Source organism: Triplophysa rosa, linkage group LG6 (genome assembly GCF_024868665.1).
Source record: "Triplophysa rosa linkage group LG6, Trosa_1v2, whole genome shotgun sequence".
Classification (NCBI taxonomy): domain Eukaryota; kingdom Metazoa; phylum Chordata; class Actinopteri; order Cypriniformes; family Nemacheilidae; genus Triplophysa; species Triplophysa rosa.
The window spans coordinates 4,520,303-4,535,473 of record NC_079895.1 but is presented as its reverse complement, the minus strand read 5'-3'; the positions used below and the strand labels follow the sequence as shown (position 1 = coordinate 4,535,473).

The 15,171-nt window shown below is 39.1% G+C and overlaps 1 protein-coding gene across 3 annotated transcripts in view; it reads right to left on the bottom strand.

Annotated features, from left to right (window-relative positions):
- Nucleotides 1-593: 593 nt before the first annotated feature.
- Nucleotides 594-15,171, bottom strand: part of znf385b (zinc finger protein 385B) — a 121,505-nt gene continuing 106,927 nt past the window's right edge. For 2 of the 3 annotated variants that reach the window (XM_057336657.1, XM_057336656.1), the window contains exons 5-9: nt 10,113-10,296; nt 4,168-4,479; nt 3,044-3,228; nt 2,224-2,325; nt 594-1,728 (exon numbers count right to left, since the gene is read on the bottom strand). In XM_057336657.1, coding sequence (XP_057192640.1) covers nt 1,516-1,728; nt 2,224-2,325; nt 3,044-3,228; nt 4,168-4,479; nt 10,113-10,296 — 996 coding nt within the window. In that variant the 3' untranslated portion in view covers nt 594-1,515. The remainder of the gene's footprint in view (nt 1,729-2,223; nt 2,326-3,043; nt 3,229-4,167; nt 4,480-10,112; nt 10,297-15,171) is intronic. The other variant, XM_057336658.1, reaches the window with a different exon arrangement.

The following is a 15,171-nucleotide window of genomic DNA, read 5'->3' as shown; positions in this document are numbered from 1 at the left end:
CAATAAAGTTCACCCAAAAATGAAAATTCTGTCCTCATTTACTCACCCTCATGTCATTTCAAACCTGTATGAGTTTCTTTCTTCTGCAGAACACAAAAGAAGATATTTTGACAAATGTTGGTAACCAAACAACAGCGGTACCCATTCACTTCTATTGTATGGACACAAAACCAATGCAAGTCACGGGGTGCCGGCGCTGTACAAAATTTCCTCATTTGTGTTTTGCAGAAGAAAGTAAGTCATGAAGGTTTGACATGACAAGAGGGTGAGTAAGTGAGGATTTTGAGTGAGCTAACCCTAATATAACTTGCGGTCATAGGTGCTTTTATCAGCATTTATTAAAACTTCAAATGTAGCTGAACCAAAAAAACAACAACAATTAAAAAAAAAAACCTGCAATAATGATTAGCCAAGTATACATAATCCATTACATATTTCACTAAATATCAAATAGTTCTAATCAAATTCGATTATTGCAATTTTCAAGACTAATAAAAAAAAAAACACGTTATAATGTGGGAAAAGCTGTATAAAATGTTTTGTTAAAGATTGAAAAAAGTTTATAAATAAAGCTAATAAATAAAAAAAAACACAGGATGTCCTCATCATGTCAGAAATCATTTAAATATATTATTTTATTGAAAATGTAGTATCTTTATGTACAGACTCTCATACATACATACATACAGTATATACTATGGAGCAGGAAATTCCACAGCCAAATAAAGAATTCTCAGTGAATGGAAATTTTTCTGGTTCAGTCTCTAAAAATAACGTAGCAAATGACGTACCTAATTCTCTGAGTACCTCTTCCAGCTCATAAAACTCTACTAGTATTGCAACCGGGTAGGTAAATAAATACACTATGACGAATATCAATATTTAATGATCTATACATTATTGCATCATCAGAGAGCTGCAACTTATTACAGTCTCATGGCAAACAAGGAAATCACAGAAAGATGAAAGGCCCACGGGTTTCCTATTAAAGAGAAGAGATTTTTATGATAAAAAACAGACTGAATCTACTTCTATGAGGAAAATAAGAATCTGAACACATGAGGGGATGAAAAATCCTCTGTCAGATAAAAGGATGATAACGTCAAAAAAAGGAAACGAATGCACCGGTGACTGAGCTTACCGACTACACAATACAAGACAGCACATAGGCCAAAACTGCAGCACGAGTCCCTGACAACATCAAGCCGGTGACTGAACACGTACTGTCCTACATGGTTAGGTCTGGTGTCGTTTTGGGCGACGCCTCATCCAAAGCTGTTGGTTCAGTTGAAAAGGAAGACCACGATAATTCAAGTCTTTCAGGACGCAGTTCAACCCTCAATGTTTCAAATGCAACAGCCGTCACAGAGACGACATCCTTCCTGGGTTTTCCACGGTGAGGAGAGTTAAGGTTTCAATAAATACACCATTGTTTCCAGAAGAACAGCACGTAGCGTGGCATAGTTTGAGACGAACAGCTCCTCCGCCCCGGCGGTCTCGTCCGTGCCTGAGGGCTCAGTAAGGCGCGAACAGGATGGAGCCTGCGGTGCGTCGGATGGGACCCGGTGCGGCCCGGAGAAACGAGGGAGGAAACGTGGCCGCCTGAAAAATGGAGGTGCTGGGACGCGGGTGGAGGGAGATGGAGGGGACTGTGGTGGCTGAGAACGGTGTGGACAGGAAAGCTTGTGTAAGGGGCTTTACCAAGTCGTTCTGCAAGGCTAGTTTTGCCTGGACGAGAGACAGAGAGAACACAGTTGGTGAGGGAGAGAACACAGAGCGCCCAGATCTTTCGCAATTTACCTACTCTCACTAAACATGTTTGACTTTCTTTCTTCTGCAGAAGACATATTTTGAAGAACGTTGGTGACCAAACAACACTGGCCCCCATTGACTTCCATTGTACGGACACAAAACCACCGCGACATTTCTCAAAATATCTTCTTTCGTGTTCCACAGAAAAAAGAAAGTCATATACAGATTTGCAGTAATAAAGGGGGCGGGGCTTTGCGACCGATAAGCGCATAGTATATTGTTTTAAAACGCATCTGACATGCTGTATAACTAAAACAAGTATTGAGCCGCTGTGATGCATTAGAATACAAAGAGGCGACTGCCAGCCTCCACTACAGCTTGAGGAATGAACTCCTCGCCACATTAATACTTGAAATGCAAGTAACACTTGATGAAAGGCCTTGATTATAAAGAGCATAAATAATGCATTACTGCCAGCGTGTTGGTGCTGCGCTGCTGCTTGTTGTAAGGGCTGTATTTGGGTTTCGTCGGTTTGCCTGCCACTCTGTCCTTGTGCCGCCTACTGGAGATATGCTGTGAAATGAAACACAACTGATTAACGTCGTAAAACAAGTGACACTTTATATAACACAAAAAATATGAATAGACCGACTGCTCGACATTACAATTATTTATCACGGCATAAACTACACAATAGAAAATCACAAAATCACATTAGCTAGCATTCATGGTGATTTCATTAATAAACAATGCACACATTATAGTTTGTTGCAAATAATAATTGGCAAGTGCAAACAAAGACACAAACTATAAATGCTTAAAAAAACTATGTATTTACATTGGACATCAAGTGGTAACCCAACAAGCTACCTAAAATGTTTATGAGACAAAAGTGTCCATAATATCTAACCTAGAGGCATTTAATAATATTATCATGAACTGTACAAGACCAATGATATTCAAGGCTGAATCGGAAACTTTTGGTACAATTTTGTATATGCACAAACAATCCCAAGTCCCACGAAGCCCAATTAAAACTATTGCGAGACATGTGTCCTCTTGCATAGCTTTGTTTGTTGTTTTTTAAAAAGTGGGAACATCACACAACCTCTAATTTATTCCAGCATGTGCCACACGAATAGGTGCCGAAATACCAAGTTTAGATAGTTTAATTGGACACGTGGCCTTGGAAGTCAAGAGATATGGTACAGTACGTGTACCTCCCTTTTCAAAGTTGATCATTTGCGTCACACGAGCCGTGAACTCAAAATGAATTGAGCCGATACTGTACCTGTTTAAGTTGAATCTCTGAGTTGACGTGGACATCACAGATTTCACAATGAAAGGTTTTGTTCTGTAAGCCTGAGCCTTTGTTGAGTTGTGTGGCTTGAACTTTGAGTTTGGACCCGGGTCTGGGGTACGCTTTAATGGGACCTGCTCCATTTCTCGCCTCCAACATAGTTTTGTGCTTTGAACCTGATGAACCAGATACAACAGAGATAAAAAGCGTCTGCCAAATGCATTAATTGTAAATTGTAATTGTAAAACACGTTTATAGTTGATTAAGTGACAATCTTTAATGGAAGTCATTTATTTGATTGAATTCTTTAAGGTTCCCATCTCTTCTGTGGGGCTTAAAGTAAAATCACTTTACAAAGGCACACATACTTCAAAAATTCTAAAGGTCTGTTCACAACAAGAATGATAGATATAAAGATAACTATAAAGCTAATCCTTTTTAAAAATCCTTCTAAATTTAAGAGAATAGCGGAATCCACACCACAACCATAACAATATAGAGGAACTGTATTTCATGGCGATCAATTTCAGAGCAATATTTTCCAGATGATGAACGATAAAACACAGACAACCAATTAAAATACGTTTCCATTTAAACAGATCTGAAAGAAATGACACCAGATGCTCTGGATAATCCGAATCACTTGTGAAAAAATGATGAGAGTAATCTTTAATGCACTACAGAGAGATTTTTCTGCACCTTTTGACCAAAGATGTTCCATCACTATTTCAGTCACTCGTGATGAATTATTTGACTTCTTAAAAGCTGTTGAAATATTTTAGATGTGAAAGCAGGAGAAAAATGATAGGAAAACTATAAATGTAAGTGTAAATTCAATGCCTTCTTGACTATGTCAACCATTTAGTCCTGATGATGACTAAATCAAAAAATCAAGCCTGGACATTTTTAATAAAAACATTTTTAGATCTACACTTCTGAATTTTAGTCACACAGTATCAACGCTGTGTACGATATATGTTTTAATATATGTTGTAACTGTAACGACATCCCACATATCTAAGCCCCGGAGGTCACTTCATGAAACCCATGTGTTCATGAAGATCATAAAAGGCTCTGAAGAGATGATGTGATGCAGAGGCAGATGTTTGGCACACCTGTGTTGTGCGCCTCCAGCTGTGAGAGAGAGTTGACAGCTACTTTGCACAGCGAACAGTACAGCAGCTTCTTGGCTTTCTCTTCTTCAGACTCCCCGCTGGTCTCCGCTTGAGCCGTTGGCACGGCTGCAGGTTTGGGGGTGTTCGTAAGGGCTGCCGCGTGCCCTGAAGGCTCACTGGGTGGGCTGGCGTGCGCGGGTGCCGCCTTGCAAGGGCTGGGCATTAACGGCACCGGAGGCGGGGTAGGGGCGGGCACGAGGACCTGCGGGGAAACGGGACTTTTGTGCATAGCCGGGGGCTCTGAGCTTTTTTCTGGAAACAAAAGAGAGGAAAATACATGCAAAAAGGGTCGTAAAGTTAGTGGTGAGACCTTGACAAAATGTCTTTTCATTGCATTTGAATTGCAGGCAAGAGCTGCAGTTTCCATTTCGGATAAGTTGAAAAAGAGCCGGGTGGGGCGAGGCTCCGTTCTAACACCCTTCGTGTTCTGATGCGATTGGGCTTGACCCTGAAACTCCCGCCGCCCATACGCCCTTGTGTTACACGCAGCGGGTGGCTCCATGTCTGTAGTCTCCGCCTCCTCTCCAACAGGACCCTCAGAGAATGCTGCTTTCAATAAATGTCACACTCTGCTTATGATTTTTTCCTCCCTCAGGAGCCAGAACACACTCGTGTTTTTCCATTCTGTGACATTACATCAGCTGAGACTAACCTGAAGCTCTGGGCTTCTGCTCTTTTGCTGTTTATTTGTCAAATGTTCTTTTCATTTCAGTGTTATGCTTATTTTCACTACATTTCTGCGAGTCACTGAGCATGTATTGTAGCCGATGAACTACTTGGCAGGAGACGGAGTAATGTGTCTTCCGTCTACATAAGTAACATTTGAACAGAATCTCAGAAGTGACCGAATGAGAACTTGTGTTATGCAAATAGCACTCCTTACACAAACCTATTTATTAAAAGCGTGTTTATAATTAAAATTCCACTCAGCTCATTGCAATGCATCATGGGATACCCTTTTCTGCAAAGAAAACACACAACGATGCTTAAAAGTGATAGTTTCTGTCATCATTTATTCACCCACATGTCATTCAAAACCTGTTTATGACTTTCTTTCATGTGTGGAACCACTTTGTTTTGAAAAGTGGTGGGGACAAAGATGACAAAAACAATACTCTAATAAATTGTTTCTGTAATAACTCGTTGGGAAAATTTATCATATATAGTGGGCGGGCCGTCCATTGGGTGCAGGTCTATGTGGTTGTGGGAAGGGCACTTGGCTGGTGCGGTGCAAAACCCTAAAAAACGGTTTATTTCTATGACTAAAAGTGTCACTTGTTCATTGGTTTACGTGTTGGACACTGCATGCACAAGCAAGCGCCGCGAGCGCGGATGATGCACGCATTACATACTGGCCGCGTATCTGGAGTAGCGGATATACAGTACTTACGAGAGCGAGCAACGGGAGATGGTGAGAAAGCGGTGCGTCCTGCATTTTCCACAAGTTTTAGATGTTAATGGTCCCTAAACAATACCGCAACCGCAAGCATTTCTAAATTTCTTCCAAAAAGTGGTGGGCACAAGTCCCACCCACACATTTCGCCTATGTGTGGAACACAAAAAAAGAACATTTGAGATCTCAGTGGTTTTGTGTCCATACAATGGAAGTCAATGGGGTCGATGTTGTTTGGTCACCAATGTTCTTAAAAAGATCTATTTTGGGGTTCGGCAGATGAAAGAAAGTCACACAGGTTTGAAACATGACATGAATAAATGATGAAAATGTTCATTTTGAGTACATTTTTTTGATCACTGAATACAATATAATCTCTCTGCCTAACCTTTGGGCAAGGCCTGAAAGGAATAGTTCACCTTCAAAATGAACATTCTGTCATCATTTACATTTTAAACCGGTGTGATTTTCTTTCTTCTGCAAAACACGAAAGAAGACATTCTGAAGAACGTTGGTAGCCAAAAACCCTTGGTTCCCATTGACTTTTGTTGTATAGACACAAAACCAACGCAAGTCAATGGAGACCAATGGTTTTCGGTTACCAACATTTTTCTAAATATCTTCGTTTGTGTTCTGCAGAAGAAAGAAAGTCATACAGGTTTGAAATGACAAGAGGACGTGTAAATAATCACAGAATTTTCACTCTGAAGGTGAACTATTCCTTTAAAATGACGCTTATGTATGGAGCTCACAAGTTTTTGGGACACAGCCACCGTGATAACAACTGGCACTTGTTTGGATTCATATCAAGCACTGCAACGTTGAAACGACCTTGCTATATCCTGTCAGAGCGAGCGAGTCGTGGATATGGAGCGAGTCTCGGATCTTACAAAAAAACCAAGAGCAATTACCGTCCCAAAATATTCCAACACACAGCGTTCTAAAACAACACTTAAAACAGCCTCTTACGTAAAATGCCGGAGCTAGCCATTTTAATGATTTCGCCCTTGAAGTTTTCCCGAGTAAACTAAATCTGACTTCGTTCTCCGTTTCCACGTTTCGAGGAGACGGCAGCGCACCCCCCCACCCCGACTCTAAGTCTGAGCTCAACTCTGCGCTAATACACAAGCTTGACAGCAAGGACCCATAAGCCATCTGTGAATCAAGCTGACATTCATGTGGCCTGATTTGCACAAACACGCCGCATACCAATGAGGAACACCACTGCCTAATAAATGAGACGCACCCGAATCTATCTCTGAATTTGCAGCTAGAAAAGAAGACTTTGGAAAGTATGCGGCGGTGGCGGTGGCTCAGATTTGCCCCCCGTAGGGCACGTGTCTTGGTACATCCCAGGCTCGATTCTTAATCAGGCACTAGGGTCTGAAATTGAGTGGGTCACAGCATGAAGCAAAGATCAGATGATTATGTTCTTTGAAATGTAGCACAAATCTAATTCCGTCGAATCAAAGAGAGGGGAAGAAATACAACGCATCTCAGCATGCTTACCCCGCAAGACCTTCTGTAATTTAGCATGCGTTTTCCTTAATTAAACATTTAAACGCAAAGAAACAACAAGAAAGATCATGTCATAGGAAATCAATATGCAGGTAATGATTGAGCAAGCTGAGCTGCAGGTAAAGTGAGCTGTGGTTGGCATATGGCGGATCACCTCTCACCGGGACAGGTCCTAACCTCAGCATATGTTCAGGGGTGTAAAAATACTCACAAAATTACACTTGAACACCCCATGAGATTAAAAGCGGGGCTTTGTCCTCGGGACAATGACTAATGTTTAACTAAAGCGGGATTATTGTGGTTAACTAAAACAAAACTTTAACACTGTTCATTGAATCAAATCAAATAACGGCCTAAATATTAGGCCTATATTATATAATCTAAATAAAAATGATTTGGAAATAAATAAAAGCTAAACTAAAATTGAAATGAAAACAATTAAACACAAATAGCAATGTGGTATGCATTGGCGTCACTTTCCCACGTGAACACGCCGGGACACGCCCCCTTGAATGCAGGACACGTTCCCTTGAGTGGTAAAACACGCAGCAAAATGGCTGCTTTCAATAGGAGAAACTAAGAAACCGGGACTAAAACACACAATTATTTGCTGAACTTTAAAGCAGTTGGACACGACGGTGATCCTTACGACTTACAAAGGAACCAGGTGTCCTTGGACACAGATATGTTGCACGGAATTGCGTTTCCTGATATTGTAAGCAGCCATTTTTCTGAGTGCTTTGCCTCTCAAGGGAGCGTGTTTTGGCGTGTTCACGTGGGAGAGTAACGTCACGTGCGTATACACCCTCTATATTTATTAAATAATGATAAAAATAAAATAATATAATAACGTAATATAAAATATAGTAAAATAAAAAAACAATATAACATAACAAATAAATAAATGACAACAGCACATAACAAAATTGCTGAACTAAATTCATCATGCAAACTACAAATAAAAAAGCAATTTCAAAATATTAATATGAATAAAAACAGTATATTAATAAAACGATTAAAAAACAGTAAAAAAAGATCTAGTAGCCTAGCTAGTAACTATAGTTTTTTTGTTTTTGCTTCATTTGTAGTAAAACTATAGTACCACAAATTCACCAGGGTCTCACTAAAGCGGCAACCTTCCGATCTCTCTCGTGGAGCCAACATGGAAGTGACTTAAACTGCAATTCATCCCCTGGCCACTAGAGACTGGCTCCAAAAGAGAGCAGAATCTCATTGAACGCCATGTTAAAATGGGCAACTTTACAGCAGAAAAAAACATGTTTAAAAAAAAGCTATATAGCTAATTTTACCCTTCATGACAACTGAGCAGGGTGAATTTATTTATAACTCACCCGTTTAACTTATATTAAGCCTTAAAATTCTGCAAATTAGGTCCGTGGCCACTTGAGTGACAAGTGGTTTCAGCAACCAGGCGCCTCAGCTCCGACCACGTCCCGCCTCTTTGCCCATTTTCGATTATACGGGAGTGACTCGCTGCTAAGATGGCGAAGGCCGACTCCGCCCACTTTAAGCTTCAAAACAGCTCCTCAGAAACCTGTGGGTGACGTCACGGACACTACGTCCATGTTTTACACAGTCTATGGTCTCACCACAGTAACTATAGTTTTGACATGCTGTTTGTTATAAATTTATGGTTATGGCAATGGAAATGGTAACCGATCTGCTAAAAACCATAATTACTTTTCTATAATAAAATCATGGTTAATGTGGTAAAATGGTTATCCACAGAGCTAGTGTACTACAAAAATACACTATTGGGAGATTCAAACATTAAAAACTGATACTCAATAATCTAGTTATTTATTAAAAATAAATGTATGTACTTCCTTATTTGTATCGAATTGAAAGTATCAAGCCAAAAATCTATTGAGTGCCATTTAACAGATGTTAAATGGAAAGCAATATCATCAGTGAACTGTATACAAGGGGGTTATATTACAAACAGTCCCCTTACAAAAAAATTCTCGCACCAAAACAGTCATTTAGTATTTTCACGAACACTTTCCATCCTCTCTTTGACCTTTAGAATTCTAAATGTCCTCTGCTAACCTCTCTGCATGTGAAATAAAGAACAGCGCTTGAGATTTTACTCTCGGATCTAATATAGTCTGCACTGCTTCATTCACTAACAGCCTCTTAGCAAAGCCTGAATCTCACAGGTTCATTAAAGAATCAGCGCAGAAATGTGTCGCTCAAGCTGTTAAGATCAGACTGAAATGATCAGAGACCTTGTTAAAATAAACTTCAGGTTTAAGAGGCACGGAGCCAGGAACATTTGCCAGACTTTCCTTCACATCTTGCCCTAATCGCTTGTTTAATACCAACTAAAATATTTCTCTGTTTTTATTCTGGTGTTTATGAAAACATCAGTCATCGTCCCTCCTTATTACTTCTGTCATCATCGCGTCTTTCAAAACCTGTGTGTGACTTTTTCTTCAGTGAAACGTGAAGAAGATATTTCGAGAAATGTTCCGGTGGTTTTGTGTCTATACAATGAAAGTCAATGGGGTCAAAGTTGTTTGGTTACCAACGTTCTTCAAAATATCTTCTTTCGTGTTCAGGCTAAGAAAGAAAGTCGTGCAGGTTTGGAATGACATGAGACTGAGTGAATGATTTCCCATAAATCTTATTTTGGGGTGAACAACCATTAAAATACAATAGCGCTGTTCTAAAAGTACTTTCCACTCTCGCAAGATGTGCACGCCGCAAGTTGTGTGAATGTGGATGCTTCTGCAATGCATTCTTCACATACTGTATAAAAAAAGATCACTTGTACACAAACACACGCACACAGACGGAGTATAAACACTGGCAGGGTTCGGGGTTAGAGAGTGAAAGCAAACAAACACAGAAGCACGTACGGCATTTATGAGCACTCACAGTCGGGAAGAGGATGGAGAGGAGAACAGGAGAAGAAAGATGGTGTGGAGCAAGAACAAAAGGAGCTATTAACCTGGTTGGTCAGGGCAGCTGGCAGTGACAGAACTGCAGGAGGTGGTATCGGTGGTGGTGGAGATGCTGACTGTCTTAGCGCCGCAGTCCTGGGCGGCAGCACTTTTCGGCTTATTTTTCGTGGTCTCCTGCGCTTTGAGCTTCTTGGCATGTTTACTGCCTTTGTAGTGCGCCTCGGCTTGGCTCTACAAAGGAGAACAAATGAACCATCCAATCAGGCTCATTTCGCACACTACATCTACCATCATGGACGGCAGTCACACACAACCCAAACACGCTTTCAATAGCAGGCACTGTTCAACGTCGAGATTGATCGGCGAGAGAGAATATAGTACGAGATGTTTAGACAGACGTCGATGGTTTGCACTTGGCGAGATTGTTAATGGAGAGTTTGCTCATATCTTAAGTTATACGCATTTCAAAGGGAGATTTAAAGTGAAAAAGAGACTTAATGACTCAAAGAGAGAGACGCGAGATCGAGAGAGCTTATGAAGGATTAGGATCACTTTGAATATCTGACTCAGTTTCTCATTTTTCTGACATCAAAGTGACAAAGTCTCTAAGGACCTGCAGATGATTTTCTCTCCAAATGCTGCAACTCTGTCACATTGACTAACTGCAAGTTTAAGGGATTTCTGGCAGCGATGGGAGATCCCAGACAACACATCTCAAGGAGGTTCTTCTTGCAGATTATTCAAAGAGACGGTTAACCGGAGCCTACGGTATTGAGTTTTCTAGGTGTCTGAGCTGTGCGATTAAAGACATTTGATGTCACTTTAATAGCATGACTTAAAAAAAGAATTACATATAAAGAGTATACGATTTACATGATGCAAAAGGTAAGGGACGCACGCTCACACTGACAGAGATAGGAAGTCATTCTTTTTTTAATAACAGTTGCGACCGGACGCGACATAGAGCATTAGCGATGGCCAGGTTCGGATAAAGTCTTGTAAACTCTTGTAAATCACATTTTTCAGTAATAAAACCGACCGATTGGATAAACAGACAATGTGAAGTTTTAATAGTTTCAACGACAGCTTTCAGAACAGTATTGGATGTGCCGCTATTGAAAGAAACATATTAACTTCAACAGTTAATACATATGCAATTGATCAAAGCAAACACACAAACCGTGAAAAAAATATCTATAACAAAGCATGCTGCTAACACATTTCATAAAAATGAAAGAGGGGTCGAACATAACATCTTGGCATTACTGGTGAACTGAACCGGAGAAATATGAAACATGATAAAAGAGAAAGGCAGAGAGAGAGAGAGAGAGGAAAAACAAGGCGCGTAACGTCCATCGATTGCTTGTTTAAGTGCCAGTCATGAGCGTTAGAATGACACACACGACTGACGCTGTTGAAGACAGTGATGTGCGATGTGACGGCCCCCGGCGACTTCTCTGCTTGGTGAAAATGTTAACAGCTCCTGTGACCTGGATTACACGCTCCTGACATTTATAAAGTGACTTTCTCTCCAGCTTAATATGTGCATAAATTTCAATATATACAAAATCATTGGCACGCTGAGCATAGTTTTAGTCTTATAATCAAGCATATTTTAGCTCAATCTCTGAGAGTCAATACGAGCAGAATCTTTTTTGGGGGGGATTGTTTTTTACAACATGAGAAAGCAACATTTTTTTGCAAGAATGTTTTTACAAACATCGGCTTGTGTATTATAAACAAGGTCCGTATTTCACTGTAAAAAATGATTTGTTGTTTTTTGTTGTTTCAACTTAAAAAAATAAGTTACCTTGTTGCCTTAAAATTTTAAGTTAGTTCAACTTAAAAATATTAGTTCACTTAATGAATTTGTTGCAAACTCTTTGTGTTGACTAATATTTTTAAGTTGAACTAACTTAAAATTTTAAGTCAACAAGGTAACTTATTTTTTTAAGTTGAAACAACAAAAAACAACAAATCATTTTTTACAGTGTTGACATTCTGGTGTAGTCAGACATTACAACATATTCATGACAGGTAGGCATATTAACAAATACATATGACGCAATCCTTGCACATGAAAAAGGCTTACATAGGCAAAAACACAAGTACACCTATCTGCTGATATCTGCACATCTGAATTGCCAGCAACGTTAGTGCATTGCCCTACATCTGTTCACTGCTCATGTATGACACAAGACTCCTGTCAAAAACATACACACCTACACACTGTAACAGCTTGTGACGTGATGCTGTATAAAAGGACACAGTGACTAGTTAATCTTGTATAGAGTCGATTTCATCATGAATACATTAAACAGCTGATGTAACACACAGACTAACGGTGTTTGAAAACCTGTTTGAAAGCATTATTTATCTAAATAAATAAGCATGCTAGCATTATGGAGTGATTCACTGATAAACTACCTCATTGTTTACTTCATTTGTAAGTCGCTTTGGATAAAGGCATCAGCTAAATGACTAAATGTAAATGGATGATTCAAAGACAATTATGGAACACAAGTGCTGAATGTATTCGTGCCAACCGCTGTTGTTAAGCCCTGCTCACGAAACGCCTCACTCCATGAAGTCATAGAGCGAGCAATTTTTCCTCACCCATTAAAAACATTTTCAACCACAATAAAAGCCTCAAATTGATGTTTAAAAAATGCTTTTAAAAGTTTGAGTTTGCCCATTTCCATTAGCCAGTCTCCTATCTAAGAGTACAGACAAAATTGTGATTTTATGTGTCTACCCGTTTTCAAAAACACCTTTCAAATATTTCCTCTTCCTCCAAGCAAAAGACATCAGAAGATGTGAACTGTAGATTGATGTTTGGCAAAAAACGCCTTGATCTGAACTTCCAAACGCTTTTAATCCTTCACTTAACAACTTCTAAAGAAGCAAAAGACCGGCATCTTAAATATTGATGTGTGAGTCGTGAAGAATTGAACATTTCTGGTTCCTTAACGTTTTCTTGTGATGATTCAATTATTACTGAAAATTGAGTCTTTATTATATTACATTTAAAATCATGCATTAGGCAGAAGGTTTTATCAGAAGCGACAGTACATTCAAGGTACGTATACAATGTATCAAAATGTGTGTTCACTGGAAATCGAACGAACAACTGAATGCTCTTCCAGGTAACCATATATACATTAAAGTCTATAAGACATTCATACGATTTATTACAATAAAAGTCCAAATGTGTTTAACGTTTTAGTCTAGATGTCACATAAACAACCAATCTGTAATTAAATAATTTAAAAACAGTAACTGGAACCAAACCATGTTTTTAGATTACTAAAACAAAAATTATTAAAACATGTCTTAATTGAAATCAATTAAACTATTGAACTAAACATGATTTGAAAAACTAAAACTAAATGAAAATTATTATTTTTAGGTTTTAGTTGTGGCATTAAAATTATTAACTTAAAATATATAAAACTAAAACTAAAACTAAAAGTATAGACGGTTTCAGCGGCAACAACATAAACAATGATATGAGGGCCGGCCCAGCCTCTGTTGGTGCCCTAGGCAAGATTTTAGATTTCGCCCCACTATACAAAATAAATAAGTAAATAAACAAAAATATCAGAAAATTAACTTTTTTTAAAAGCAAAATGAATATTTATTTTAATATAACATGAATTGTGATTAACATAAATAGGAAGTAAATAAATAACAAAACATATTTGTAATAAAAATGTTTCTAATTACGTACTCATTGTTTGAAAATAACGCTGAAAATAAAATAAAACTTTCTCAATAATACTGTAGTTGAAAATTAGAGCTCAATAAAACGAATATTTGATTATTATTATTTAGATAAAGGTCAATGAGAAAGTTTTTTTCAACATTTTGTAAAGCTCTGCGCAAATGCTATAGGGACACAAATAAAAGCTTATTGTATTGTTTAGGATAAATGGCATGACCTATTCAGAGTGCCAGTAAACACTTTTTGCAGTTCACTAAGCTGTAAGCAGTCAAAAACAGCACGCAGTGTCAGTGTTACCAGTAAAATGGTTCTAAATAAGCAAGCTTATGTGTTTTCCCTGGGCATCGAACCCACGACCTTGGCATCGCACAAGGCTTTACAAGCTCCAGGCATGCATCAGCAGAAGATCAGGCTGTCCTTATGCTACCTAGTAATGTTAGTCGAGCAACGACGACACGACAGCTCAATAGAGACATGTGTTGCGGGGGAGTGCTCTTTATTACCCCTGTGCATTAATGACACAGCATGTGTATAAGAGAGCATAAAGCTTTAATGAGATGTGCTGGTTATCTGCCATATTGGCTTGTTCTCACAAAAGGGCTGCGTGTCTCTCCGAGGGACGCCGCCACTTCACCTAATGTCACATCACAGCGGGACACGCACCTTCAGATCAGGTAACTTCAAATGAAATGGCCCGGGCTTCTTCCGTTACACTGTGTGCAAATGGAGATAAAACATCTCATTTACAGTAAATAAGGGAAACCTAAGAGTGCATTATTCTCATTTCTTTAATGCGGTCTTCAAAGCAAACACCAGTAGCGGTTTCACCTTCAAAACAAACACCCGACAAAGGCAAAAAAATACATAATGCAAGTCAAAAGCAGTGGCAAAAGACAAAGCAGATGGAGAAAAGGCTCATGCTATAAACATTCTTGTGTATTTGGCAAAGCTCAGAGGGAAGCGGACCAACTAAAATTGAACTATGGGTTTTCCCAATCACCAAGTTTATTTAGGCCACATCTGCAAGAATTTATTTTAACAGCTAAACGGAGGGCCAAGATTTAGAGACGAAATATGAAATAAAAACGATACCAAACCAAACGCGGTTTATGGACCGGTCAGCCTTGCCTAAAGTCTAATTGCCGTATTAACAAATTGCATTCTGTAGAAAATGGGAGCGTGTTAAGTTTGTGGAAAGCAAATAAAACGTGATGCTAAACACATTCGTGGTAAGGTCAGTTGCACGAGGCGTTTTAGAAACTCAAGTTGAACTAGAGAGTCAATCGGGGTCAGTTAATTGCATGGCGGATTTGAGTTGTTAAAGACTCTCCTGTGATTACACGCTTGGCAAAGTCGGATGAGCTCTGCTTTAAAACATAATG